At 32.8% G+C, this 27,990-nt stretch overlaps 1 protein-coding gene across 5 annotated transcripts in view; it reads right to left on the reverse strand.

Annotated features, from left to right (window-relative positions):
* tkv (serine/threonine receptor kinase thickveins) overlaps positions 1 to 27,990 on the reverse strand; it is a 112,409-nt gene that overhangs the window by 20,660 nt on the left and 63,759 nt on the right. For 2 of the 5 annotated variants that reach the window (XM_081995847.1, XM_081995846.1), the window contains exon 1: positions 15,265 to 15,465. The exons of 2 other annotated variants lie outside the window; for them this stretch is intronic. In XM_081995847.1, coding sequence (XP_081851973.1) covers positions 15,265 to 15,304 — 40 coding nt within the window. In that variant the 5' untranslated portion in view covers positions 15,305 to 15,465. Of the gene's footprint in view, positions 1 to 9,237; positions 9,636 to 15,264; positions 15,466 to 27,990 lie in introns of those variants that run through there. One more of the 5 variants, XM_081995845.1, reaches the window with a different exon arrangement.

Here is a 27,990-nt window from a genome sequence, read left to right on the forward strand (position 1 = left end):
CATTTTCGTCGCTCGAACTCATTGTCACCGATAAATCACTTTGACGGAATGTGGTTATTTCAAACAGGTATGTCAAGCGTTGTTATGGAAACGCCGAAAAAAGTTGGTGAGTAGATTGTTAGTAGAAAGCGAAAACGCTCTAGAGCAGAAAATCTCTCTTTCTGCTCGCGCGCGGCAAATAACCCCTTTCTGCTTCTAAATGGAAGCGTACATGAGGTACTTTCAAAGTAAGTCGTCGAAAAAAATGTTTGCCACACATACAGGAAACATCATGTAGGAGAAGTACAAGTGTTCCTAATTGATTGGGACGCTGTGTATATCTTGTAATTTTATAAACCAACATGGCGATAAGAAAGACACTTTCAAACATTTATTATCTTATAGGTGCAAATGTCGTTTACTTGTCACATAATCATAATTAAGTTGTATTAAGAAATGATTTACATTTTTCAGTCTTTATACCAACGTTGTTACAACAATGGGTGTGTATACAGGGTGTCCCACGACGAAAGACCTCGATTGATATTGGAAAAAGTATAAATAGGAGAGTTTTGAAAATTTGGTAGGATACTGATGTGGGCATGCCCAATCCAACTAAAATATTTTCAAGATGGTTGCACTTCCGCTTATACCGGAAGTCGATCACAACTTTCTTATTTTAAATAGAACACCCTATATATTATTACATATTTGGATTCCTCACAAAATTCTGACCAACTTTTGTATAGAATGCCCTATGCCTATCTCTAGCCGTTTTCGAAATATTTGATGTTTTTCCAAAAAAGTGACAGTTGCAACGCTCAACATATTTTTGTACTATGTTAAAACCGTATTTCATTTTGCAATGAAACTTTGGGTTATTGTAAATAAAGGATCGTTTTATTAAACTGAGGGTGCGTAACGACTCATTTGTATACAGGGTCGTCAAAAAAAAATCATAAACTTGCCACAAAAAAAAATGAAAAATCTCAAGTTTTTTAAATGGAAACCCCCATTTTTTATGACGGAATCATTTTGAGCATTAAAAATTACTATAAGTTTCAATTTACTTGCCTATACCTAAATCCAACCCATTTCGTTTTATTTGAGAATAAACATTTTTTTATTAGGCTGCATGGTTGGGATTAGCTGGTACTCTAGTTAGCCATGCTTTTGACACACGGTGATATTGGAGAACTGCAAAGCATGTTATGTTGAGCGTTGCAACTGTCACTTTTTTGGAAAAACATCAAATATTTCGAAAACGGCTAGAGATAGGAATAGGGCATTGTACACAAAAGTTGGTTAGAAATTGCAATTTCTACATTTGTATTATTAAGGATTGGTTTTGTTTTAATAGCTTTTATCTTCACAGATCCCGTATTCTTAAAATTTTCAATTATTTGCTTGACAGCTTTTCGTGATGGCTTTGGTTTTTCTGGATAACGAGCGGCAAATACCTCACATGTTCTACTCACAACTTTATCACATTCTCCGTAAATAATAAACAGATTTAAGTAATCTTGGTTTGAATAACGTAACCGCGACGGCATATTTGCAGTTGTCAAAACACTCAAAACTAGTGTTATTAACATGCCCTGCAGGTCTCCAATATCACCGTGTGTGAAAAGCATGGCTAACTAGAGTACCAGCTAATCCCAACCATGCAGCCTAATAAAAAAATGTTTATTCTCAAATAAAACGAAATGGGTTGGATTTAGGTATAGGCAAGTAAATTGAAACTTATAGTAATTTTTAATGCTCAAAATGATTCCGTTATAAAAAATGGGGGTTTCCATTTAAAAAACTTGAGATTTTTCATTTTTTTTTGTGGCAAGTTTATGATTTTTTTTTGACGACCCTGTATACAAATGAGTCGTTACGCACCCTCAGTTTAATAAAACGATCCTTTATTTACAATAACCCAAAGTTTCATTGCAAAATAAAATACGGTTTTAACATAGTACAAAAATATGTTGAGCGTTGCAACTGTCACTTTTTTGGAAAAACATCAAATATTTCGAAAACGGCTAGAGATAGGCATAGGGCATTCTATACAAAAGTTGGTCAGAATTTTGTGAGGAATCCAAATATGTAATAATATATAGGGTGTTCTATTTAAAATAAGAAAGTTGTGATCGACTTCCGGTATAAGCGGAAGTGCAACCATCTTGAAAATATTTTAGTTGGATTGGGCATGCCCACATCAGTATCCTACCAAATTTTCAAAACTCTCCTATTTATACTTTTTCCAATATCAATCGAGGTCTTTCGTCGTGGGACACCCTGTATAATAATTATGTTTGCATTCATAAAATGTTTGGATTTATAAATTTGCTTTAGAGCTCTTTCATATTATTTTTGAACAATTACATTTACTTAAAACCTATTTTTCTTAGAAGATTTGATAATGATGACCTTTAGTTTACTATTGATTTGTTTCATAAAGTTACCATTTAAAACTGCCATCAATCTTAATCATGCCAATAACTTGGTAACACGCACGATATTGTAAAATACTTCTGTTTGTTAATAAACAAAAAGTACTTTTTAGGTTTAAAGGTTTTTATGATTTATAGGTAGGTATACAAAAGTATATTATCAGATTCTTCAACATCTAAATATTCTAAAGTAATACACCGACCACAAGACAAAAATGTGAAAATTGTGCTTGGGAAGCAACAACTACCCAATCCAATTAGTACTACATTAGTGTTTAATCTCATCCGAATTCCGCCAACTATGATGAATCTATTTTTGATTATGATGTACATTTTTCTTTATTAACAGTAGAAATTATCCAATATACTTCTTTCACAATGAACGTAACATAAGAATCACATAAACACAAACGCAAACGTCTTTGCTTATTTTAAATGGTACATTCTGTACATTTTTGCATTTCTGTACTCTGCTTATTATTTCAGAAGCAATTTGTAAAAAAAATGAATTTCAACTTTTTCATTCATTTTTTATATCAATTATCAGCATTTCAGCTAGATCGTAATATTTTGATGTCAGAAAACTGCTCTAGCGTAATGTACTATTACTTATGGTCTACCCTGTATAATGCTAGATTTAGAAATGGGCATCATTTATATCTAAATGATAGAGCAAGTGTAGACCCTAAAATGTCCACATATAAACATAAGCTGCTCTACAAAATGATAATACGTAATAGATTATTTAATAAAACAAAATCTATTAACTTTTTTTTTAACCAGCCAAAACAAGAAATAGTGTTTATTTTTAGACTTTTTGTGTATAAAAATCGCCAAAAACAAAGTGAGTATCTACCAAGAGTAAAAAAAACATTTTGGAAAGTATTGGTTTCTAATTCAATCACCAGGAATAAATAATAAAAGTATCCTTATCACGTCTAAGACAATTAAATTAAATGACCCAAACACCCAGATGAGTATTATCGTAACAATTTCATAACCAGTTCATTATCAATTCATCATTACTACCAACACCTAAAAATTCAGTCCATGTAGTAAAATGCCGCGTCCCTAAGTTATATTAGAAACAATATGATAAAAAAAAGTCTACTGGTTTCGTTCAACTTTGCCTAGTAAAGACCAAGTCAAATTACAGTTACAAATCGAAAAGTATAATCTAAAACAGAAACTAATAGGGTAATCAAGACAGTGGGATGTCAAAAACAAGAACGTAGCCCGAGCGCATCCTTCCGTTTATCGAACATTACAATCTCGAAATTATGATTACAGCCACTTAATTTATGGTCGGCAAGGGTGTTCACGTTGTAATTTGGGCCTGCCAATCCCACCAACGATCTTCCACCTCTTTTGCCCAGCTACAATCTTGTATTTCTATCTTTGTCCATAAATCTCCGGTGCCAAAGGCCGGGGGCTGATGGCAAATTTGTATGTGCCTGGCCAAATTCGGTAGGTGCGAAACAATTTTCTGCTTGATTACCATACAAGAGCACTTTTTTGGTACACACCATACAATTACATCAACCAGACAAAAAAAACTGTACGGGTTATTAATAGGCGTGATGACTTCACATCCTGCATCTACCTATAGGAAATAGTCGATGTATTGTCGTGGCGCATTCATTCATTTTGTAGGTATATTTGAATGTTTTATAATATGCCACACATAAAAATTGAGAAAAACGAGACAGATTGGTCAGAGCATAACCGTTGGTCATAAAACACTTGCGATGCGTGGGTTTGGCGTTAATTGAGCACTTCCTCTTAGATAAATTGTTAACGATCGTCTTCGGTATTTCATTTTCATATTCGATTGAGGCCAACCAACTCGGTGTCTTCAGTTATTAGCATACACCATTTCGCCTACGTTCTCACTAGATCTAGTCTTTTTCTCGGCATCTCGCCCCAGGTCCGAATAAATCTCTAATCTTCTACACGCGATCAGCACTATTCGGATTAGACGGATTGTATAATTCTAATCCTGTTAGATGTAGTAGTATGTACGTTGATTCTTTTAATTAATATGCCTATGTAATGGAAGTGATAACGAACTGCATAGGAGAGGCAGTAAGCAGGTTACTAAAGTAGTGTAACGTTCACGCTTTATTGCATATTCGAGGTGTTTCCAAGAAAAATTGCTTAATACATTCAGAGTTTTCAACGCACCTGTACTAGGATTAGTTCTAAGTAAAGTTGATTTTATCTCCCTAATGTTCGTTAGTTGTCTGTTTTGTTCTTTTCCTGGTTCAAAATTTTGTGATAAGTTATGAGAATGTGGCAACTGTGTAATGATGATGAAAGTAAACTGGTATTGCGGCTCTGTCATCATTGATCCGGTGAATGATTCTGACAGAACGGCAATGACGAATGAATTACATTAGGTTAAGATGAATCGAATGGAATCACATCACGTTCCCGCTCATGTTTATGAGTTTTAATACATTTTTTTCACGTTTTTGTTGACAAAAATTAGATTAGCACTTTAGCAATTAGATTCACAGGTCGATTGTTTGTCTATTTTGGTAATAGCAGTTAAGACCAGTTAGTTTCAGTGTTGTTTTTACTCATAAATGATCTCTGAAAATTTAAGTTCAGAATGGTTCTTCTCAATAATTCCTCCACAGTGTTAAAGCATTCGTTTTAAGTAAATTCTTCTCACAACTGAAATGCCAGGATGGATCGGTTCCACATTTAGTGAAGATAATAAGATTATTAAAACGATACCTAATGGCAATATAAATAGAGCTCGAATCAGATGAGAAAAGGCCACCGCATCATCAATGACGCAGTTTTTGAAACTATTTCTCTCTCCTTCTACAGTTGCCGTCGCATTAGATATAATCAGAGGCGTCCTATTAAGATATTCCCGAAAATAAATTGTTAAGCGGTCAAAAAGCCACTTGGCAACGTAGTACGGTTTTTACTTGGACACAATTAAAACAGATGCGGCAGCGGCCAGGGACAGATGGACCTTTTTATATGCTTTTACCCAACTTTTACCACATTTTACTAGCCGGCACTCTAAACGGTGTTGCCAAGTTTAAAAAAATGTAGTGGCGGTCAGGGAGACTTAGGGGGTTAGGTTAGGTTCCGTTTTAGTCGGGTGTTTTTGTTGTATTGTTGATGGTCGCAGTTGAAGTTCACACAGTGTTATGAATGAAAAACGTTATTTTGTCATAATGTCTTCCAAAAAGGTTGGAAAGAAAGGTGTTATCATACACAGCCAAGGCCGTGAAATCGTCAGTAACGTCTTACAATTTATGAAGAAAGAAGCAGTAGGAGTTTCCATTGCTTTGAAAAACTTTTTGTCTTTTATTTTCTTTATTAAAAACGACGAAAACGTTTCATTTTACTGATAAAATAATAGCACGCCACTGACTGGCTGCAACAACTTGGAAAGTAACGAGAGCAGCAATATTTAAAGCGAGACGTACAGAGATTGTGACATCATCGTTTGATGACGCCTGTGGCCTTTTCTTAGCTGATTCGAGCTCTACACTGTTCCAAGTTCTAAGAAATTTAAATGAACTTTCTCCAAAACCATAATATTTTGGTTTTAATTCTCTACAAATCGACCTGAAATATTAACTTCTATTAAAATGGATAATTAAGGTAGGTACCTACAGGGTGTTTAAAGATAATCATGAAACTTGATGTAACTTTAAAGCACCCTGTGCAGAGTACCAAATACGTCACTTATCGATAATGTGTAGTTATTTCTGAACATCATTTATTAGTTATGTTTTAGTAGAAACGAACTGGCAAAACCCTAAGTTATTGTCAAATCGTCCCATTTTATTCGTTAAAGTGAATCCGAATTTTTGTTTCTCATTGGGCCATTCGATTGTCCAGCACGCAGGCCGGATCTGAATCGCATAGAACATGTTTAGGATATGCGGGGGAGACCCTCTAGCCACTTGGAAGAATTAGGCCAAATTTTTGTTGACAATCAACAAGCGTTAATTTCTTGAAGCAATGTGCTATATTTCTTGAAGGTTTCGTCATGATAACAATTCCTAAAGAATAATATTCTTTTTATTTCATATTTCAAGTATTTGTTCTTTTCAGCTCCTACCATTCTTCATTATTATCTTCTTCGAGTTTTATAGTTCTGATTACTTCCTATAATAAAAGATCACCGAAAAAATCCTACATCCCACTCACATCATACATCATCGGATTATTGAATTGGTTTCGCGCGGAAAGTAACGTCAAAACGAAGAGAAAATAAAATCGTGAGAGCACACACATCTATCGTACACGTTTTTGCGAGAACGATATATCACTATTGTTATGTATGTCCGTTGGGAGAGTCGTATATTTTAAGAAACGTGAGGGCGTAAAACCATTAGCGTGAAGGGTCAGAGAGGGGTTGGAAATGCTCCGAGTTAGAAACGATTTGTCGCAGTAATGTGCTTATAGGGGAGCGGGAATCTCTTCATTTCGGATGCGAACGAATCCCAACGAAAAATCGTTAAAACGGATATTGTTTGATGGAAATGGGCGAATAGAAAACGGGAACGAAATTACGACAGTCAAAGAAAGATGTGTTATCCAGAATTTGTATATTGATGTTTAAGAAGGACTAAGATTGATATCTATTTATGGAAAATGTCATCTCCATCTTCTATTTTAGACGTCCTTCTCGTCCCATTTACAAAGAGTGTTCTGCTTTTTGGAGCAAGAAACCTGATTTGCAGAATTAGCATTTTTCGAATGTTTAGAAAACCACCAGGTGGTCAAAAGAAATCTATTTCAGATTAGTGTTGGTCTCTAGTACCTGTAATTATGTAGATCCTAAAATTTCAGCTTTAACTCACAATTTGAGCTAAATATCTCAACAACTTTTAGTTACAAATAAAATTTTGAAAATTAAACTCAATTTCAGCATCCTTACTGAAGCATTTTTTTCGAACGAAAAGGTGGTAAAACTCCTGATACAAATACCTCGGACACCTTGTATAACTTTGAACTTTTCAAAAAATTTTTGAAAATTTGCATTTACTAACAAAAGTATTTTGTTTTTTTTTCTTATGACTTTGTCAAGGTCTTTGTATATTGATATTGTTTTATTTTTACTCTTTTTACTTCGATTATTGTATAAGTTATGCCTCTCTTCTTTTTTGTCAGCTTAGTTTATTTTCAACTTTAATTACTTTGAAAGCTACAAGATTTATATTTTTACTTATTTTTTAGTAATAATGCAGATACTGGTTTTTCTATAATTTATTGTTAATTTTTTTATTAATTATGTTTCAATTATTTTTTTTGACCTCAAGTAAACATTGTATTTTTGTCTGCATATCTAATATTCGTACCAAATTTCATTTTTGTGTAGTCACATGGGACTTCTTTACTTCTCATATGTTTTTGTAAAATTTTGGCGGTTTTTGTGCAAATGGAATTTCTTTGTTTTGATTTCCAAAAATAATCTGAAAACTGTCCTATTTTCACGTTTTTAAGATTTATCGAATTGTTTGTTCTTTATTAACTTCCTAATTGTAGAATTTTGTCAATTTGTACTTACGTATACATTTTTTTTAATTGCTTCATTTTAATCACCTGACACTTTTTTACTACACTCTAAAGGAAGTTTATTTCACTTTGCTACGTCTTCGCTTCATGTTTTTTATTTGATTAATTTTCTTTACAAACACTCAAAAACACAAATTTGCTTAAAATATACTTTTTATAGATAGATGCAATACCTAATTTTCCTTGATAAATTTGATAATTTATGACTTTTCGGTGTTACTTTATTACTTACATGTATTTTGTTTAATTCAAGGTTATTTTAATTTTTATCTTGTAGATACCCAAAACTAAATGACACAACCACATTAAAGAGGCTCTGAAAATGTTGACTTATCTTGCAAAATTGACTGTCTTAATAAATTTCACATACATCTAAACAAAAGAAACATATTTTTAGTAGGATTTGGTAAAAAAACACCTATTTTTCTTATAATTACCACTATACAGTACAACTTCTTGCAATATAACATTAATAAAACTGTCAATAAAAAATAGTGCTAATGATGTAAATAATTATTAACTCATTCAGATTCATTGGAAAATCAAAGAAACTTTTTAAGTGATTTTGATGTAGTGAACATTCCCACGCGTATATGGAACAGTGATCAAAACTAACTGGTCCAAATTTAAGTGCAGCTCAAAATTAAAAAGATCAAAGCAATAATTTTAGCTTCAATGCTGAAATTTATCGATTAAAACAAACCTTGACTAACATGCGTGCGTAACTACAACAGCATTTAGTATTATTATACATCGGATATATTAATGACGATTTCAAGAAACGCACCAAATAAAATTACAATAAATTTTAATGTATGCCAGTAAATATGATGTTGTCTCTGAAAAGCGTTTAAATTACAGATGGTTCTTTAATAATTTTAATGTAAAGTTTTGGTGAATAACTCCCCACAGCCTTGGATAGAATTATTTTTTCCAGTGGCTTGTTTATTTATTGTTTGTTTTTGAGTAATAAATAATTGTTGTAAATAGTGTGAAAACTTTAAATTAAAACCGGAATGCTTTATTATTTGGGTTACAACGTAAACCATAATAAAAATGATAACGTATCATTTCAATGACGACCTTTTTTTGAAACGTCTTAATCTTGTCAGTGACTTAGATGTGTTTGTTAATGGCTTATTATCACAGTTCACTATTTGTTCAAGTCTCTGTGGCATAGTATCATTCCAGGAAATAAGATTACCTCGAATCAACTACTAATTTATATCTGAGGCAAATCGAAAAATAAAACTGACTACCTTACCTTGTTTTTTCTTTAATCTCCTGCTTCTGCCAGAGACGCCTTTCCTCGAAAGCATTTCTTCCAGAGACGTCTGCATTTTTAAGTTTTGTACTCTTATTGAAAAACTTAAATCACTAATATCACAGGTAGAATCGCTGAACCCTTCGAGTCTTAAAACATCTGTTTCTTTGACGTCAAGTTAACCAAATCCAAAACTAACCGAAAATACAGTTTTCGTCTGGCCTAACACACTGGAACACTTCATTTGTTGTTACCTTCTGTTTCACTAAAAGCGTAATAACTGAACGTAAATGAGAATATAAAATCGAAGGATCCCAAAAACACGTCGTAGTTTGCGAACTATGCGGAGAAGTGCGCGTCGTACGTTCGTCGACTCGACGTTACGACTGAGAAACTGAAAACTGAACACTCACAACGAGATTACAGGTTGTTATAGTGGTCGGGCGGAAAAAAATAGAGGCGGCAAATGGGCATGGAGAAGCTTTGATTCTGACACTTCTTGGCTTTTAAATGATGGTAGTGGGGGAAAATAAGACAAAACGAAAGACCCTACTGTAGTATCGGTCCTTAGGCCGACAAGGAGGTCCATTTTCCACAAAGTTACATCCGTTTTCAAAAATAAAGTCAAAATAATACTTAGTGAATTACAATAATCTGTAGTGGTTTGGAGCTGAAAAGTTTAAAAGCGGCGGACATTTAAATTCTAAAGTGTCTAAAACTCACAAAAATCACGTAAAGAATAAAAGAGAAGTGTCAATATTAACGTTTTAAATTCTAACTTTTGTATATTATTAACCTTAACGTTAACCACCTTGTAATAAATTTTTGTTAAAAAACCATTTTCAAAAAAAACACACTGGCCTTTAGAAGAAACTAGGAACGGGCTGACAGAAAAAGTAAGTCTAAATACCATGTCAATATTTTCTACAACAAAATTTAAGATAAAAAAATTATTTGATATAAATTTATTTAAGTATTATCCAAAACCACAGCATGCAAAGTGCTCTCATCCAATCTTCATTAAGTTGTTGGAAATCATTATGTAATCGTCAAAAAATTATTTAAAAATAAATACAACCCACACAACTTTATCCTGTATGTTGAAACTTGAAAGTTTTTACTAGTAAATTTTGTCGTATTTTAGACATAGACAGCAGGGTATCTAGTAAGTCCTTACATCCTTCTTAATCTACTGATGATATGTTTAAGTTATTACATCACAGAAATAAATGTATTAGGACCATTTAGTCCTATTCATTCATCAATAAAATGAACTTGCCAATAACGTTAAAAAGCAACAAATTAACTTTAAAATTAGATGTTTTCACCTTTCTAGACATGATCTATTTTCATCTAAACGTCAGTGAAAAAAAAAAACAAATCACAAAAATATATTCCAAAATGTAGAAAAGGAGAATATACTCCTCTTAAAAATGAATTAAAATATGAAAAAAATTTAAATAATAAAATATTCCATATGAGTTAAAGTTTTAAATTTCTATTTTAATCCCGTCTTTAATTATTAAATTATACTTTGATCACTTGCTAAATAATACAAATAATCTTATAATCATAATAATATTCACAAATACCACATACAGTGTGTCCCAAATTGCTTCTACAATACATGTATTGAGATATTAAAAACGTTATTTACTGTATTATAGTATACAGTGTGTCCCAAATTGGTTCTACATGTATTGGGATCTCTGTAACCGTACGAGCTACAGAGTCGGTTAAATGGAGAAATTTTTAGAGAATTTTATGTGAAACTTATTTCCGGTTTCCAAATTAAATTATCTTTCTCCGTTTTCCGGAAAATTGGGAAAACGTCAGAGGCTGCATTTTAAACACTCTTTAACAAATCCAATGAGAGTTTTGAAACTAAGACATTATATTACTTTTTTACGTAGAACACGATGACGTAATTAGCAAAAATCTATCGTCATTGGTTTCCGAGATATGGATGTAAATTCTTATGGCCGCCTTCAAGATGGCGTCCTCCATATCTCAGAAACCAATGAGGATAGATTTTTTCTAATTACGTGATCGTGGTCTACGTAAAAATATGCCTTAATAATGTCTTAGTTGCAAAACTCTCTTTGGCTTTGTTAAAGAGTGTTAAAATGCAGCCTCTGACGTTTTCCCAATTTTCCGGAAAACGGAGAATGATAATTTAATTTGGAAACCGGAAATAAGTTTCACAAAAAAAATTCTCTAAAACTTTCCTCATTTTACCGACTCTGTAGCTCTTACGGTTACAGAGATCCCAATGTAGAACCAATTTGGGACACACTGTATACTATAATACAGTAAATAACATTCATTAATATGGATAATATACTAGACCGCATAGGCCAAATAATGCCAATAAATCAATTTCATAAGAACTATCAATAACAATGAATAATTATGAAAAATTGGAATAGTACGGTTTCCAGTAAAACAACAGGCACTTCTCATACAACAATTTTAATCCCGTTTTTAACTAAAAAGCAAAATATCCGAAAAACTTTTTAAAAAACATTTTTAACAGGAACCAAAATATTAAATATAAAAAATATAAAAACACAAACAGCTATACAGGGTGTCCCTAAACTGAAAGTGCTACCACAATGCTATTGAGTCTTGAATGTGGCGATCTAATTAACTTAACTGTCCAAAAGTGGTCTTTAAATAAAAATTAGATTAGATTATAAGTAATTTGATGATAACGTATGATGATATTTGAGAATTGGTTACAAAAAAAAGGATTTCTGATAAAGTGATCCTGCAAATGATTTAGTATTTGTGTTCAATTGCGCTCCGAAATGTATTGCCTTTATCGTAAAACATCCTGTAAATCAAGTTATCTCGTAAAGTATATTGGCGTTAAAAGAATAGCAAAATAGTTCTAAAGTAGACTATAAAAGTAAGTTAGTTATCCATACAAAATACGCGAGACAACCTCTCAGACAAAGTGGTCCTGTGATCAACTGTCAAATTCTGAAGTTTTTTCTCATCTCTGTCAAAAACATTGGTTTGGTTAATAGAATAAGGCTCTAAAGGAACTGTAAAGTCAGATATCCATACAAAATTAACTAGAAAACCGTTGCAAATTAATATTTGTGACGTAATTTGTCAGTTCACAAAACAGGTGTCACATGACTACTTCGTCAGAAAGTGACACATAACACTTATGAAGATTTTTTTATCCTGCCCTGATGGTGCTCTCTCCTTACCAGTAATTTCCTATAGGTAATTTTGAAATGATACCTGTATGTACTATTTTCGTAACTATTACTGACGTATATCATTGATTTTATATGAAACACGTGAGTTTATAACATCTACAGCGAATTATTATTCAATAGCAATGTTTTTTCAACCCACACATACACATGTTTAACTTACATATGGTTGTTTTATCGCCAGGCTTCAGGTCAGTTCATTACCGATCGTCATTACTCTAAAAACTGTAACTATCATAATCACCAATAAATTTTGCTAATAGGCGATACCGTACAGTCAAAGTCGTGTAATTAAAACTGGAAAAATTTAACCGTTAAAAATTTAATCTAATTAATCCTTTCCTTTTTAAATTTTAGTTACGTTTAAAAAAGCTTAGAAAAATTGCTTCATTTAGTTTCATATCATTTCAAGACCATCACGAATGACGTACAGAAATAGTGATAATTATCGAGATTGGTTGGATTCACTCTTAATTTACAGTAACCGTGGAAATGATTAACTTTGATCCGCATTTCAGTAGAACTGTGACCAATTCAATTATTATATTGTGACTGTCTGATGACTGATCAGCCGGATGGGGTTGCCAACTTTAAAATTGGAAAAATCCAACTGGTAAACAAATTTATAAGATTCCGATAGTTTTTCGTTGGCTTGGATAAGTACTTTTTCAAAAACAAAAATCAATAACAATTTTTATTTGATGATATAGACTCACTTTTACTATGAGTGTGATCATATTAGACATGCACTAAAGTAAAATTTTTATAAAAATTACCAGCAGATTTCTACTTTTTTGCAAGACTGAACCATATCATATGATACCGACAGAAAAAAGACACCACAGTTATGATAAAAAACGAAACGTCGGACCGCTAATATGATAATGAGACGTTGTAGAGAAGGAAAAGTAGCAATGGTAAAGAGGAGGATTACCTAAAAATAAAGCCTCTATCACCAAATGTCTTGTTTTCATTACTATGTTGCTAGTTGCGACTTCTGTCTCATCACACAAAAATGGTTTGCTGGGAAAATGGATTTTCGCACTATTTTGAACTAAGTTGAAAATAACATTAACCTAGTTGTCTCAAAACAAGACCACAGACTTAGGTTCGGTCTTGATACCTAAAAAACCTGACGTTTCGGTGGAAAAACTACCACCGTCTTAGAAAATATAAAAACCAGAATCTAGCAACGGCAGAGCACAGAAAACAACAACTTAATCAATATTAAACCTGATAATGTGCAATTTGGAACTCCGAGAAGCTTTTTTGTCAATAGCAATTTTCATTAATTTTTATAATTTTTAATCGGTCATGTTCGTTATTTGTTACAGCAAAATGTTACATATTTTTTGAACGTCATCTGAGTTAAGCTGAGTTCTCATAACCGCGTTTTGCGTCTGACGTCCCTTATTTCCTATTGGTAGAAGCAAAATTTGAAAATGACAGCCCGCAAGAAGCTGAAGATTTTCAACTTTTTGCGTCTGTTTCTAGTGTTTTGACGTTTTGGACGACGCATAAGGCAAAAGTTATATCTAAATGGAAAAACTGAAAAAATTATTGAACACACTGAAGCATAGATGAGGTAGGTTCCCTATGTTAAATAGGGAAAATATAGGTTAATATCTCAAATTCATTTTTAGTTTTTATGTGGCAATTGCCATGGAACTTGTTTCCAAGGCGACCATGAAGGTGATGAAGAATACACTTCTGCAAAACATGCTGAATTAGCTGAATAGCACAATACCTATTGGTAAACTGTAACAGTTAAGTTAAAAAAATTAACAAAATATTGACAAATTGTGACAACTGACAATTAAAAATATCGTGTACTAACTGTAACTACTGTAAACAGGGAAAAAAGTTTCGCCAGATTTGTCGCAGCTGAAAATTTATACTGTTGACCAATAGGTAATAAGTGACATCAGACGCAAAACGCGGTTATGAGAACTAAGATTTAAGGATCCAAGACCCGCAAAAGAAAAACATTTGTGAAGTCACCTAATAAGTGTTAATATCATCATCATTATCGTATCAGACGTAACATCGATACCCTGACACTAAAACTTGCTGAATAAGTGTCCTCTCTCATTAAAAACGGTGGGTGATATAGAAAAAAGGGGCAAATCGGTCCGTTTGTTTTCATAGGACGTCGATTATCGAAGCTTGAACGGTCACCCGACCGGTCGGTACCAACCAAAAAACCGCTCAACTTATCTCGGAGCTGTGGTCGAACCTCTTGTTTGACACGAAGGTATTTAATTTGAAAACACTGACGGTGCGATAGCGAGACCACAAAACGACCAACAATTCCACATCCCGAATCAATGCGGATTTACACTTTTAATTGTTTTTCCTTTCGTTCAGTTTAACCATTTTCCACATCCGAAACATTTCTAGTAGAGATGCTGGGTGCGCGCATACGACATAAATGATTGTCATATTTCCACATTTGTAATCTTTTAATCGTTTCATATAAAATTCCTCTTGGCGCCAAGGAGATTAAACAATAACGTACGCTGCTTTAAGTTGAACGTACAGCAATAATACAATTTCAGTGTAATATTCTACTAGCATAATACTAAATCACATGTTCACTATAGAGTAGCAATTCAAAGAAATTTTTTCTCAGGTGTGGGTGTACACCTGGCTACAAATCTATTCAAAGACCCTCACACAGGTTTTTCACCTTTGTAATAATACCTACAGGTAAAAGATACAAAAGAATCGGAACCTTTTAGGCGGAAATTTGCACCATTGAAATTAACTGATAGAAAACGAAGCAGTACCAACTCACCTTCGGCTATAATAACAGTCATTCCTGTCAGCCCACTCATTCGCGGCCTACAAAAATCCACACACACACAAACACACGAGTTGCGTAGAGTCCTATACTCAAAATAGTTTTTTCTAGACGACCAGTTTAAAATTTTAATTACACCAGGACACGCAATTGGTTAAGTAAAACACTCACACACAGACTCGTATGAGATCATTCACTAAACTAAATGCGATATCGAACAAAGAAGACAACATTTTTCACTCGTTTGTGACTACGTTTCTGTCGTAGCCAATTTGAATTTTGCCTCTGACCGATGATGGATGGAAATTAATCGGTTTGTCTGTGCACATAATTCAATTACAACTTGTAAATACGTAATTTTCTCGATTGGCATATAACTGAATCTAATTACCACTTGTGTGATAGAAAATCATTGTATTGGACATACATAGGAATTAGTGTAATTATGGCCTATAGTAGAAACCATGCAACAATTAGATGGGCGCCATCTCCGAGAGACGTAAACGCAGTCAATCCAGCATCGTGCTCGTTATTCGTTAAATGAATATAAATAAACAATATGTTTTCGCCATTAATTGTTGCTATTTGAACTTGACATTCCTTTTAATGATCTCAAAGTTGTAGCCGAAGAAAGAGCACATCAAACAACGAAACTTAGAAAGTAATTAAAACAACTTGACCTGTAAGGTAAAATAAAATAATAAACAGGTATTGGAAGATTACACGTTGTGTGTTATTGACTGACAGTTGAATGTTTGATTACTTAGGAAATAAATTAACTTACCTCATCCTAAGTTTGTTTTCGGTTAAACTTAATGTTTATAATTTAGAACTAGTTCCTTTTACAAACACAGTGAAATCACTTATATTGAGCAAGTAGTCTGACTAATATTAAACATCTGCCAGCAACTACTTTTCCTTAAACGTGTGAAATATTAATCGGTATTTGAGTAATGAGTGTTTGTATTTGACAATACATGGTAAATCAGTTTCGTTATGTTTACAATATCAGCGGAAAAACGAGTTGGTCAGCATAAGCAATCAATAGAAAAGTTGAAAGAGGTTAAATAAAGTCTACATCACCGAGTTAAAATAGCAATCGTGATGTTTATTAAGAAAGTTAAGTACTCTTCCAATCAGCAAATTCTGCAAATACTATCATTATTGGATATTATAATGATCTAAAATAGTTTTTCAAATTTTGATACTTTCGCAAAATTTAAGTTTCAAAAATTATTTTTAGCATGACAAAGATGGAGGAAAACATCGAATTTCTATTGCTTTTAAAATAACATTGAAAATAATAAAATATCGCACTTTTTTAAACTGGAAAACATGAATTTATTTTTCAAAACAAATCAAAAACTTTTTTTTTGAACAATAACGACAATTTTTGCAGGTAAACAAATTTCAGCTAATTGAAATTACCTCAGTGTACCGGATGGTCCATATTCAGTAACTTCCTAATATACCAGGTGTCCAAGAGCACCCTGGACATAGGAGATTAACATGGGAAAATGGTTTTGATTTTTTTGCGCCTGTACGGTTGATTTGATTGAAAAATCGTATTAATGAAAGTTGTAGTACCTATCACGGACTAGTTTTCTGGATTTTTTTTAGATCTCTAACTTGAACCCTTTCGTCGTAAAACACGAACAAAAATGAGAAAATTTTAACTTTTTACCTGCACTGTATAAGCGGTTGTCGAGCAACCGTACCAGCAACAATGATCTGTTACCCCCGACAACCGCCTATACAGTGCAGGCCAAAAGTTTAAATTTTCTCATTTTTGTTCGTGTTTTACGACGAAAGGGTTCAAGTTAGAGATCTGAAAAAAATCCAGAAAACTAGTCCGTGATAGGTACTACAACTTTCATTATTACGATTTCTCAATCAAATCAACCGTACAGGCGCAAAAAAATCAAAACCGTTTTCCCATGTTAATCTCCTATGTCCAGGGTGCTCTTGGACACCTGGTATTAGTATATCTTTGTTTTGCTAGAAATGTACCCCAAGGCATCCCATTAAAAACCCCATCTTAAAACTTAATTATGTTTTACCATGGCAGTCAACTTTGGATTACCCTCTAAAACATTGAAAGGGAATTTTTAAGTACTCTTCTTAAAATGCAAAATTTGAATACGTCCATAAGAAATATCAAAGCCTACATTATATTATTTCTCTTTACCCAATCTTGTACCTGTTAACCAAAATGACCCATCCTGTATAGCTTAAAAAAAAATTGGGGACAGCCTGTACAGGGTGCTGCATTTTCGATGGTTTTACGGGGTACAGAGAAAACGGTAATAGATAGAAAAAAAGTAGCATACGTGTTCTGATCTCTTTTTCTGAGCTGAGATGACTGGAGAAAAGTGGGCGGCGCAAACTTCTTTTGTTTCAAAGATACGGGGGATTTTCGAAAATTGGTAATTTTTGAACCTCTTCAGTATTTCAGTTGCTCTTAAAGTTATCAAAAAAGGAACAACGGTTCCCGGTAGAAGTTTTCATGTAGAATCCAATGGCGTAGTGAGTTTTTTTCTATTCCGTTTAGTTTCTGATATATGCCATAAAGTTACATTTTTTTAAATGGAACATCCTATATATTTTTACGTCATTTAATTCTGTTGATTTTTACCTTTTCAACGGTGTATTACACCATATAAGTTTGTAGAGGTTAATCCTGTTATTTTAAAAAAAGCCCTTTGCTAAGCTAAAAAAAGGCTAATATCTAAAATACCAAACAAAATCGGAAATCATATAAACTAACACATCAGACAATTAAATATTTTAAATAAATCTTATTAAAAATCTAAGTTACAAACAGTTCTACCGTCACTTTAATAAGAAAAGTGGCTATTTCTATTTTCTACTATTTTTAAGGTGGAAGTTGAAAAAACTGTTTATAAACAACATGTTAATATGAACATAGCCAAATTTTGTTTCGACTGGGTATTTTTATACATATTATTTAGTACTTTTTTGTTAAGGAAACGCTTTTTTTCTAATTACCAAGATTAACGTTTACAAACTTATATGTTTTAATACACCGTTGAAAAAGTAAAAATCAATAGAATTAAATGACCTAAAAATATATAGGGTGTTCCATTTAAAAAAATATTACTTACTGTCATATGTCAGAAACTAAACGTAATAGGAAAAAACTGACTACGCCATTGGATTCTACGTCAAAACTTCTACCGGAAACCGTTTTTCCTTTTTTGATAACTTTAATAGCAAATGAAATACAGAGGAGGTTCCAAAATGACCAACTTTTAAAAGCCCCCCGTATCTTTGAAACAAAAGAAGTTTGCGCAGCCCACTCTTCGCCAGTCATCTCAGCTCAGAAAAAGAGATCAGAACACGTATGCTACTTTTTTTTTATCTATTACCGTTCTGTACCTCGTAAAACCATTCGTTCTCTGTACCCCGTAAAACCATCGAAAATGCAGCACCCTGTACAGACAACTTGATGAATGTTGAATAAATCTTCTATTAAACATTTTTCCAGGAGACTCCTTGAAATCAAATTTATAACTGATATAGTTAAATGATGTCAACAGTCAATGTCAAACTGATTATTGACATACCGCTTTTGACAGGGGAATGGCTTAGATAATCCAGTCACCAAACTGCCACTAATAAAAGAATCAGTAAGCCCAATATATAAAAAAATAAATCATATGAACAGTATAGTTCAATACACTTCAAGTAGAATTCTCCATTTTTAAATTAAGCACTTGAACCTTTTCATATGTCAAAATTGTCAAATAGCAAAAACACCTTATCTTGTCAGCTTGATTATCTTACCTTGTCAATCTAAATCAAGCCATTTTGAAATAAAATTTTTTAAAAAACCTGATTAAAATAATATCAAATCTGTGATCTGTAAATTGTGAGGTTTTAAAAGAAAATTAGTCAATATTCAAAGTATTATTTATTGGAATTCAACTACCGATCAGTTAGACATAACGTGAACAAATACAGAGACAAGGAAACAACAAAATATTTTGAACGTCTAATCAGTCAGAATCTACAATAAATAAGTTGGAAAATCCTAAAACTAAATCCTTTAAAACATTTTGATAAGCATTCCGTCACTTTTCCTGGAAAAACGTGTACAAAAAAATTCACATCCGCTTTAAACTTGATTAATAACAATACGGCTTGAACGTAAAAGACGAGAGAGATGAGTTGCCATCCAACCGGTGTTATCTCGGCCTATTTATGTAACAATATTTGTAAATACAAAACATCATGTTACACATACATGACTTAAAAATAATATTTATTGCGCCTCTCGATTTATTGCTCCAGTTCTGCGATAATTGTACAGCCTAGACACGGAAAAATCAATAAAAACTCTATATTATTTGATCAATGTAGTTTTGTTAATGGTATTGTAAACTCGATAAGGATGATCGAGTGCTGTTCGTCGGTTAAAGATAAAAACAATTCGATTTTAAAATCGACAGCTTATGTCTGAGTTAGTAAATATTATCAGCGACCAATTATTTATGCTCGGTACTTCTGAACTCTCTGATTATTAAGAGTGTATAAATGTAGGATTCGGAAAACAAAGACAAGCAAATATGTAGATACTCAGTCTGGTTTTAAATTCGGTTAGATTGTGACTTCATAAAAGTTTTACCCATAATTCTGGTTAAAAACATGAACAAAGAAAAAGAAATAGAGCGGTTTGTGGAACAAATTTATTTATAGACAAAATCAAACTAAATTAAGAATACGTTACTCAAATTCGTATCAACATAATCGTTACTTGACACAAAATCAAGCTGAGTTGACAATAGTTGCTTTGGTAGCAATGACAATAGTAAAAAAAGAAACAAATTTATATTCTCGAAAGTGGTTTAGTCAACGATTTTACCGAACATAAAAAAGTTTAGAAAACTCTGAATAACCAATAATTTCATACAAGATGAGATATGATAACATTCAACATCCGGCTCATTGAGTGAAAATATTTTGTATGTATATGACTTAGCAGTTATGAAGGTGCAACGATTCGAAATACCATTTAAAATCACACAATCGGATATAATCATTTCAGCTTGAGCCTTTTAAAGGACTAAAAAAGCACCAGGGTCGAGACTTTCAAAAAATCGAATACGTAGAAGCATCACAATATCGAACAGCGTTTTCGGGGTACAAAGCCGCACAACAAAAGGCCACATCTGGCCATCCTACATCACACCTCACAAAAGGTTCCATCTTAACGAATTCTGACCCATATGTACAGGTACCAGAAGAACCATCCCGGCTTGGTTAGGTCTTTGTAGACTAACACGTTCTAGTGGAACCCACTGTGAAAAGCGATAAGTTATGCCATCCCGAGACAGGTCTTTTTGTATAGGATTTGATCCTTCGGCCTTTTTATAATCCGATCGGGGAGAGATTTTTTTTATATTGGGTTATCAAGTCGCGACGTAATTTATTTTCTGTTATTGTACAGATTGTCGGCTTAATGTGCGCTCCGAATTTTGAAAAACTAATTTATTATCATTAGGCGAGATTCGTCCCGGTCTGGTCTGGCTTAATAAAGCTTGATGCAATAAACTACTAACACCTTTTATGATGTATTTAGTAGGAAGAGATCTAAGCTGGGAATAACCCACATCACAAGTTAAAATACGAGCAAAGAATCGTTAAATACTGGTCAAGTTAAACAGGAGATAAAACTGGTTTGTTAACAATGATTTTTATAGTTTCATGTGGGTAACTAAAAACAGAAAATAGAAAACGATAACCGAACCATCTATTTTTGCAATTAAAACCAGTGCCGACACATAAGAGGAAATATCTTAATTATATTGCAACCCATTAATTAACAATGACGGTTTTATAGATTGTTTATACTACTATAAGTAGTCTTTCTAAAAAACCCATTTCAAACTTTCAGATCTAACGTACAGATTTAAATATCAATGCACTTACTAATAGACTAAAGTGACACCTGCTGTTCGCTCTCAATTAATTGAATTTGCTAAATATATAGTTTCTTAATCCATGGGAACCTATATCCAAAGCTTTGCGAAGAATGACACTAAGGCGGAAGTATTAAATCACGATAAAGCAAGATCACTCCGCAGACCAATTGATTTTCTCCTTAAACGAGATTGATAAAATGTTATTACCCCTCATTAAAAACTTTCAATATGCACTTATTAATTTACTCTTCCACTGGATTTTCAAACTTAACTTCCTCAGACAACTTTAATGTCTAATATTACAACACTTGTAATTTGCATATTAAAAATCATAATTCAGTCTAGGCTGAACGTGCGGTAATGAATGTCAATAGGAAAATAAATTATATTCTTAGCCCCCATCTTATAGCTTTTATGCAAATAAATCAAAACGTCTATCAGAATTGGCAACATCAATTAATCAATAACCCATTGCCAGCATGTGATTGAAATTAAACTAATCGGTACGACCTGTACGTTTATTATTCTTATTACTACGAAAGTAAGTGCTGTACCGATACTACATTAAATCGATAAAAATGTCAAAAAAATTGTTTTATTACCGTAACATTTTACGGGTAATTAATTCTTAAAACCCATTAAAGAAGCAATAAGCATATGGTACAAATCAAAGTAAAATGTGTTGACGTAATAGTATATTAGAAAGGTAAATCTCGGACCGATTCAATCCACTTAATAAATTGGAGTAGATAATTTGTAACCAAACTGGCGACATAAATGGAATGGATTTGCTTAATATTAGTCTATTAGTGTGCTATTAAGATCGAATAGATCGATTCTAAAAATTACAGGATTATCAAACTTGATCCGATTATAGAAAATAAATGTCCACAGGTAAAATAAATATGAAGAAAAGTAATTAAAATAGAACAACTTAACAAAACTGGTCCTATGCTTGATGTTTGCTTTTAATCTAAAATGCTGGCTTATTGAAACGAACCCGTATATTTCGGTTAAAACATTTAGAAAACCAAACAAGACAAACATATTTAGTTTGGAGTATTGAATAGAGTTGTTCATCTAGAAGTTATTCCGGTTTGTCAGTTTGCAAAATATATCGTAAGCTAATGTGTACAGAGTGATTTATAAAAATAAAAAAAAATCTTTGAAAACTTACTTAGAGTGTTTTTGAACACACGAACACGACCTTTGACATGTTTTGCAACGATGATTGAAAAGCATGGAAAAGTGAACTTTTTTAGAACTTTTGCCAATCTAAAATGGGTAGTACCTCAGTATTTTTTGATGAAACTAATAATTTATAATAAATAATTTAATTTTTTCCAGTTTTTCTATTTGTGTATAGGTACTACAGTTTCTTAGACAATAAAATTTGGAGAACCCTTTAGATCTTCGAACATTTTTAGGTTAGGTTAGGTTAGGTTAAGTTATCTAACTGTAACTAACCTTATTTACACTTTTTTACCCTTCCCAACTTTTTTGTGGGGAACCACTAAATCCTTAGAACATTTTTCTGCAGTTCATTGCTTAACATAACCTTTTTACCGCATTTTTTCGAGTTACCTGCAAAATAAGTTTAGAAGAAGTAACATGTCCAATTTTAGGAAAATATTTCAGTGAAGTTGATCTGAATAATGCTGTCACTTCTAATTCTCTCGCAAATAACTCAAGAACGATAACAGATACAGAAATAAGCAAGGAATTCGGATTTTGTGGAATGGGATCATCAGTGGAGCAGCACAAAAATGCTTGGAGTGGTCGAAAAGGCATGCCCATAAAACAAAACCCTACAAATAAAAATAACCTCTATTGTCATTAAGAAGGTTTTCTAAATTTCGGCTAAATTTAAAAAAAAAACTACAAAAAATAAATGAAACTAGGACACTATATCTCCAAAAAAATTATACGAGCATCTTCCTTAAAAGGGACTTACTGGCTTTAATATGGTTTTTAAACACCCTGTAGATGTATAAGACTGAAATTTGATAAAAAAAAACGTATCGGCGCTAATTGTTTTTTTTTTAATCTCTGGTATCTATTGGCAGATACTTGTCTCAAAGGGTGTCGATACTTGACTTTGTTTCTGAAAATACTATTCTCCAGTAACTTTGAAGAATCAAGTCGAGCAAATACTATAATAACTTCTATTGAACACTGACATTTAGTTTTTTTATGGAACATCCTATATGCAAGTCTTTAAACTTTATCATAAGTCAGTGAAGTTAGCTACTAAACATAATATTATTGACGCCTTCTTCTTCAGATGCACACTTTTCCATTATTAGCATTCCAAGAAACCCGAAATCTAAACATTTTTTGTTTTTCCACCTGGTTTTCATATCAGATATAACAAGTATTTGACCATGTTATGGCGTTGGGGAGTTTACTAGTATTTTGCATACTTGATGCTCATGAAACTTCAATGACTGTTCTTCAACTAAACTGCAGTTTATAACAAACAATTTTTCTTAACTTCTCAAAGCTATTTAATAACCACTAACCATTGCTTATTTACACTGTCAAAGAGTAATGCTTAGTTCCTGCTCTTTTAATCGACACTTGAATTACCTACTTACAATCTAATAACAAGCTAAGAAATTACGTGCCAGTAAAAGCCTATTAAGCTGTTTAATTCACAAAGTCCGTAATTTATGTTACCACAAGAAATATGACGACAACAATTAGCAAACTCATCAGAAACTTGAATGAATCGGCGTAGCCAATAACTTCCTGCGTACGATGGGGCAGGACCTGTGAGAAACCGCCACCACGACCGATCGCAATGGTCCAATCCGTTTTTGCGGGATCACTAAAATCAGCTGCCATGTGAAAAGGGAAATGACGTTTCTCTTGGAATCTCACCTCTAACAGAAAAGGAAAAACCGTGTGAAAATATCGCTTTCGATGATAACTTGATTATGATGACGTAAATGGAACCAGTTTGCAATCGCCAGTAACCTGGTACTAGATTGTTTTGATACATCTTCAGGAAGTCAGGCTTGATGCTGACATAAATTAGCATAATTGATTAGTCTTGGATACATAAATTTGTTTCTAGATATAACTCTTAATAGTTTTAAAACGTATCGTACTAAAACGATTTTTACCAGAGATTCACAACAACTAGTAATCACTCATCTTCTAACTTTTAGGGTATTCTAAAGCCAGATATTGGATATTGTCCAGTCTAGACTTTTCCACGTAGTTTATAGTAGAGCAAGTCTGCTGTCTGCTTAATAAGTGCCAGTCGTATCGACTGGTGCTAGTCTGGTGTTATAAAATAATTCCAAGATCGTCTGCCAGGTTCATGCACAAACAAACGCCAGTCGACTGGTTGACGGATTTGAACGGTTCTATGGTACTGTTTAGGGTGTCGCGCCGATAGGACGAGGTGCCTAAGTTGTAGTACCAGTACACTTTTTATAGGTAATAATTACTGTCCGCCGAAGGAACTAAGACTGTTTACTTCCTTGGGAATGCCGTCGTCTGACTAGTTCGACTGCTCATCACTTCTGGTGACAGTAGAACGTCGCCAAGAAATAATTGTCTAAGCAGAATTTTAACAACTACAGTAGAATTTATTATTATTTTACATTACTAGTACTACTAGTTTACTAGCGTTGAGACCAGCTAGATTGGCGCTATATATCTTTTTTCATAAAACTTGTTGCGCACTAAAAACAGTGTCTTCATGGGTCTAACCGTCATCACGTGAACTTTCAGCTGAAACAAAACGCTTGAAAGCTTTCACACGAGTTTTGACAGCTGAAACAGTAAATGACTAAATACGTTTTCATCACAACTGTCACAAAATCTCTTTGTTTAACAGTTGACAGTAACAGTCAGTGGTGTAGAAGTTGTCAAATATGTTACGTCATTGTCACGTAGCTCTATGATAAGTTCTCAGCTTCCATCTTCCTTCATCAACCTATAAATTATATTGTAAGGGTTTCAAAATAGTAATTAAGATAAGTCTATTGAATTTGCACAGTTGTGGCAAATGATATCTCATTACTTCCAAATAAGTAATTACAATATTTTACTTTTGAAGATTTATCGTTATTTTATGAACTGGTCTGATTGATAATACGGTATTCAAATATATAGAATTTAAATTTTGAGTATGCGTCAGTCCTATTTAAAACCCTCTTGCAAGCAAAATAACCATACTGTTAGACAAGCACGCAGTTAAGAATAGTTTTTGGAAATGATTCAAATTAGTGGACCTATCAATACCACTTAATAAGCCTGTCAAAAATTAATAGGACAGCCAAAACAAAACGAAATTAAAATAGTTACACCCACAAAACAAAACGAAACAGATGGAATCATTTCACATTTTTTGTAATATAAAGTTAACGAATAATAATAAACTTTTCACAAAATATGTCCATTTACGTGACACTTTGTATAAAGGACTCTTTCAAGATGAAGCAAAGCAAACAACAGATTATTGGAAAAAAATAGAATAAAACAAACTTTTGAGTAATATTTTAGCAATTTTAATGTCTTAGTAGTTTTCGATTAAAAAACAACCACACAAAAAACCTCGCAAAAACATTACAACTTTCAAACTCTATTTCTAAATCTCAAAACATATTTCTTGTTCGAGTTTTCTTAATTTCATATGAAAACACGGAGGCCAAGGATTCACCTGTCAAAATTTCAGTAACTTTGAAATATGTTCTTATTAACTTATACAGGGTGATTCTAAAGTTGGGGCTTTCCTTTCACCAGCGAATAGGGCTTCAAAAAATAAGGTTCAAGGTTAAATAAATTTTTTTCGAAATGTGAACAAAAACGAAGATACAGGAAGATACAAGTTTTACTGAAAAAACGAAAATAAAAAATAACTTAATTTTAACTAACTGACAGGTTATTTCCTATCAACATACATTAACAGTATTTTTTTTTATTTTCTAACTTTTTTAGTTTTTGAGATATTTTAATTCAAAAATTGGGGCACTTTTTGTGAGTTTGCAGCGATGTTGTCAGGTTTGAAGCCTCGTGAAGCTGTAATTTGCACTCCAATATAGACTTTTTATATATCGTTGAAAAGAGGATGAAAAATGCTACAAAATGTCGGTTGAACGAATTTTCAAACTTTTTGAGTTTTTGAGAAATTTCAATTCGAAAATTGTGTCACTTTTGTGAGTTTGCAGCGTTGTTGCTAGGTTTGAACCCTTGTGAGGCTGTAATTTGGTCTCCAATCTAGATTTTTTATATACCGCTGGAAAAAAAATGTAAAATGCTACAAACTGGAGTTTGAACGAATTTTCTAACTGTTTCAGTTTTTTTAGATATATCAATTAAGAAATTGTGTCACTTTTTGTGAGTTCGCAGCGTTGTTGCCAAGTTTAAACCCTTCTGACGCCGTAGTTTGCCATCCAATCCAGATTTTCTATATATCATTGGTAAGAGAATAAAAAATGCTACACAAAATGGTGGTTGAACAATTTTTCTAACTTTCTTAATTTTTGAGATATTCTAATTCAAAAATTGAATCACTTTTTGTGAGTTTGCAGCGATGTTGTCAGGTTTGAAGCCTTGTGACGCTGTAATTTTCACTCCAATCTACATTTTCTACATGTCATTGGGAAGAAGATAGAAAATGCCACAATATGGCGTTTGAACAAACTATTTAACTTTTTCAGTGTTTGAGATATTTTAATTCAAAAATTGTCACTTTTTGTGAGTTTGCAGCGATGTTGCCAGGTTTGAAGCCTTGTGATGCTGTAATTTGCTCTCCAATCTAGATTTTCTATATATCGTTGAAAAGATGATAAAAAATGCTATAAAATGTCGATAGTATACACCCTGTATCTTCGTTATTGTTCATATTTCAAAAAAGCGTTAAACGAAAAAAAAAACCTATTTTTTGAAGCCCTATTCGCAGGTGAAAGGAAAGCCCCAACTTTGGAATCACCCTGTATAGTGTTTCTTAATGACCAGCGACTAAATCCAGGGACCAATCCTGTATACAATCACAAGAACTTTCTTTCTGACACACAAGGAGCTTAAACAAATTCTTATTTTCTTATTACTTCTCTACTACTCCCAGTTTGGTTAATTGGCCCTAATATTTATTGTAAAAAACGGTAAAATTACACTAATTAGATGATACCTGCGAGTTTCATTGGCGTCCTGAGAAGCAGTTTACCCAATAATATGAAGCAAACATTGTACGACTTTGATTTTTGAGTTTTTATCTGATTAGGAGCGACAAAAAAAAAACTGAAACCAATGCATTACTATTGAAAATTATGTTTTTAAGAAACATAAAAATAAGAAACAAACTTTTGAGATAAAAAACAGTATTTTTGAACACTCTGAACAACAAAATAACTTCATAATAAAATTATCGTAACTTGTAGTTTATTTAGGTATTTCTAAATATTATATTAAACTGCTCCAGCTATGTTTCTTGCCGAAATATGTTTTATAAACTTTTTCAAGTATCCACATTGTTTATAATACCACTGAAGCCTCATCGTCACAACCATTTTTTTTTTGGTAAAGGTTAAGACACTAACCTACAAACTAATAAAACATATTTCTAACAATTGCATTTTGTTTGTTTTAAGTCCATGTGAAAAAACTTCCAAAGACCCATCGGTTTTCGTTTGAAAAGGCCACATTGGGATTAGCTAAAGAGGGTTTTAGCGTCGCTTGTGTTTACAAAACCATCTGACAAAAATATAAGGACTCCATCTTGCAGAAATCGATTCCAGATGTGGGAATTTTTATAAGGGGT

The sequence above is a fragment of the Ips typographus genome, linkage group LG1, assembly GCF_016097725.1.
Source record: "Ips typographus isolate SLU linkage group LG1, UJ_Ityp_2.0, whole genome shotgun sequence".
Classification (NCBI taxonomy): Eukaryota; Metazoa; Arthropoda; class Insecta; order Coleoptera; family Curculionidae; genus Ips; species Ips typographus.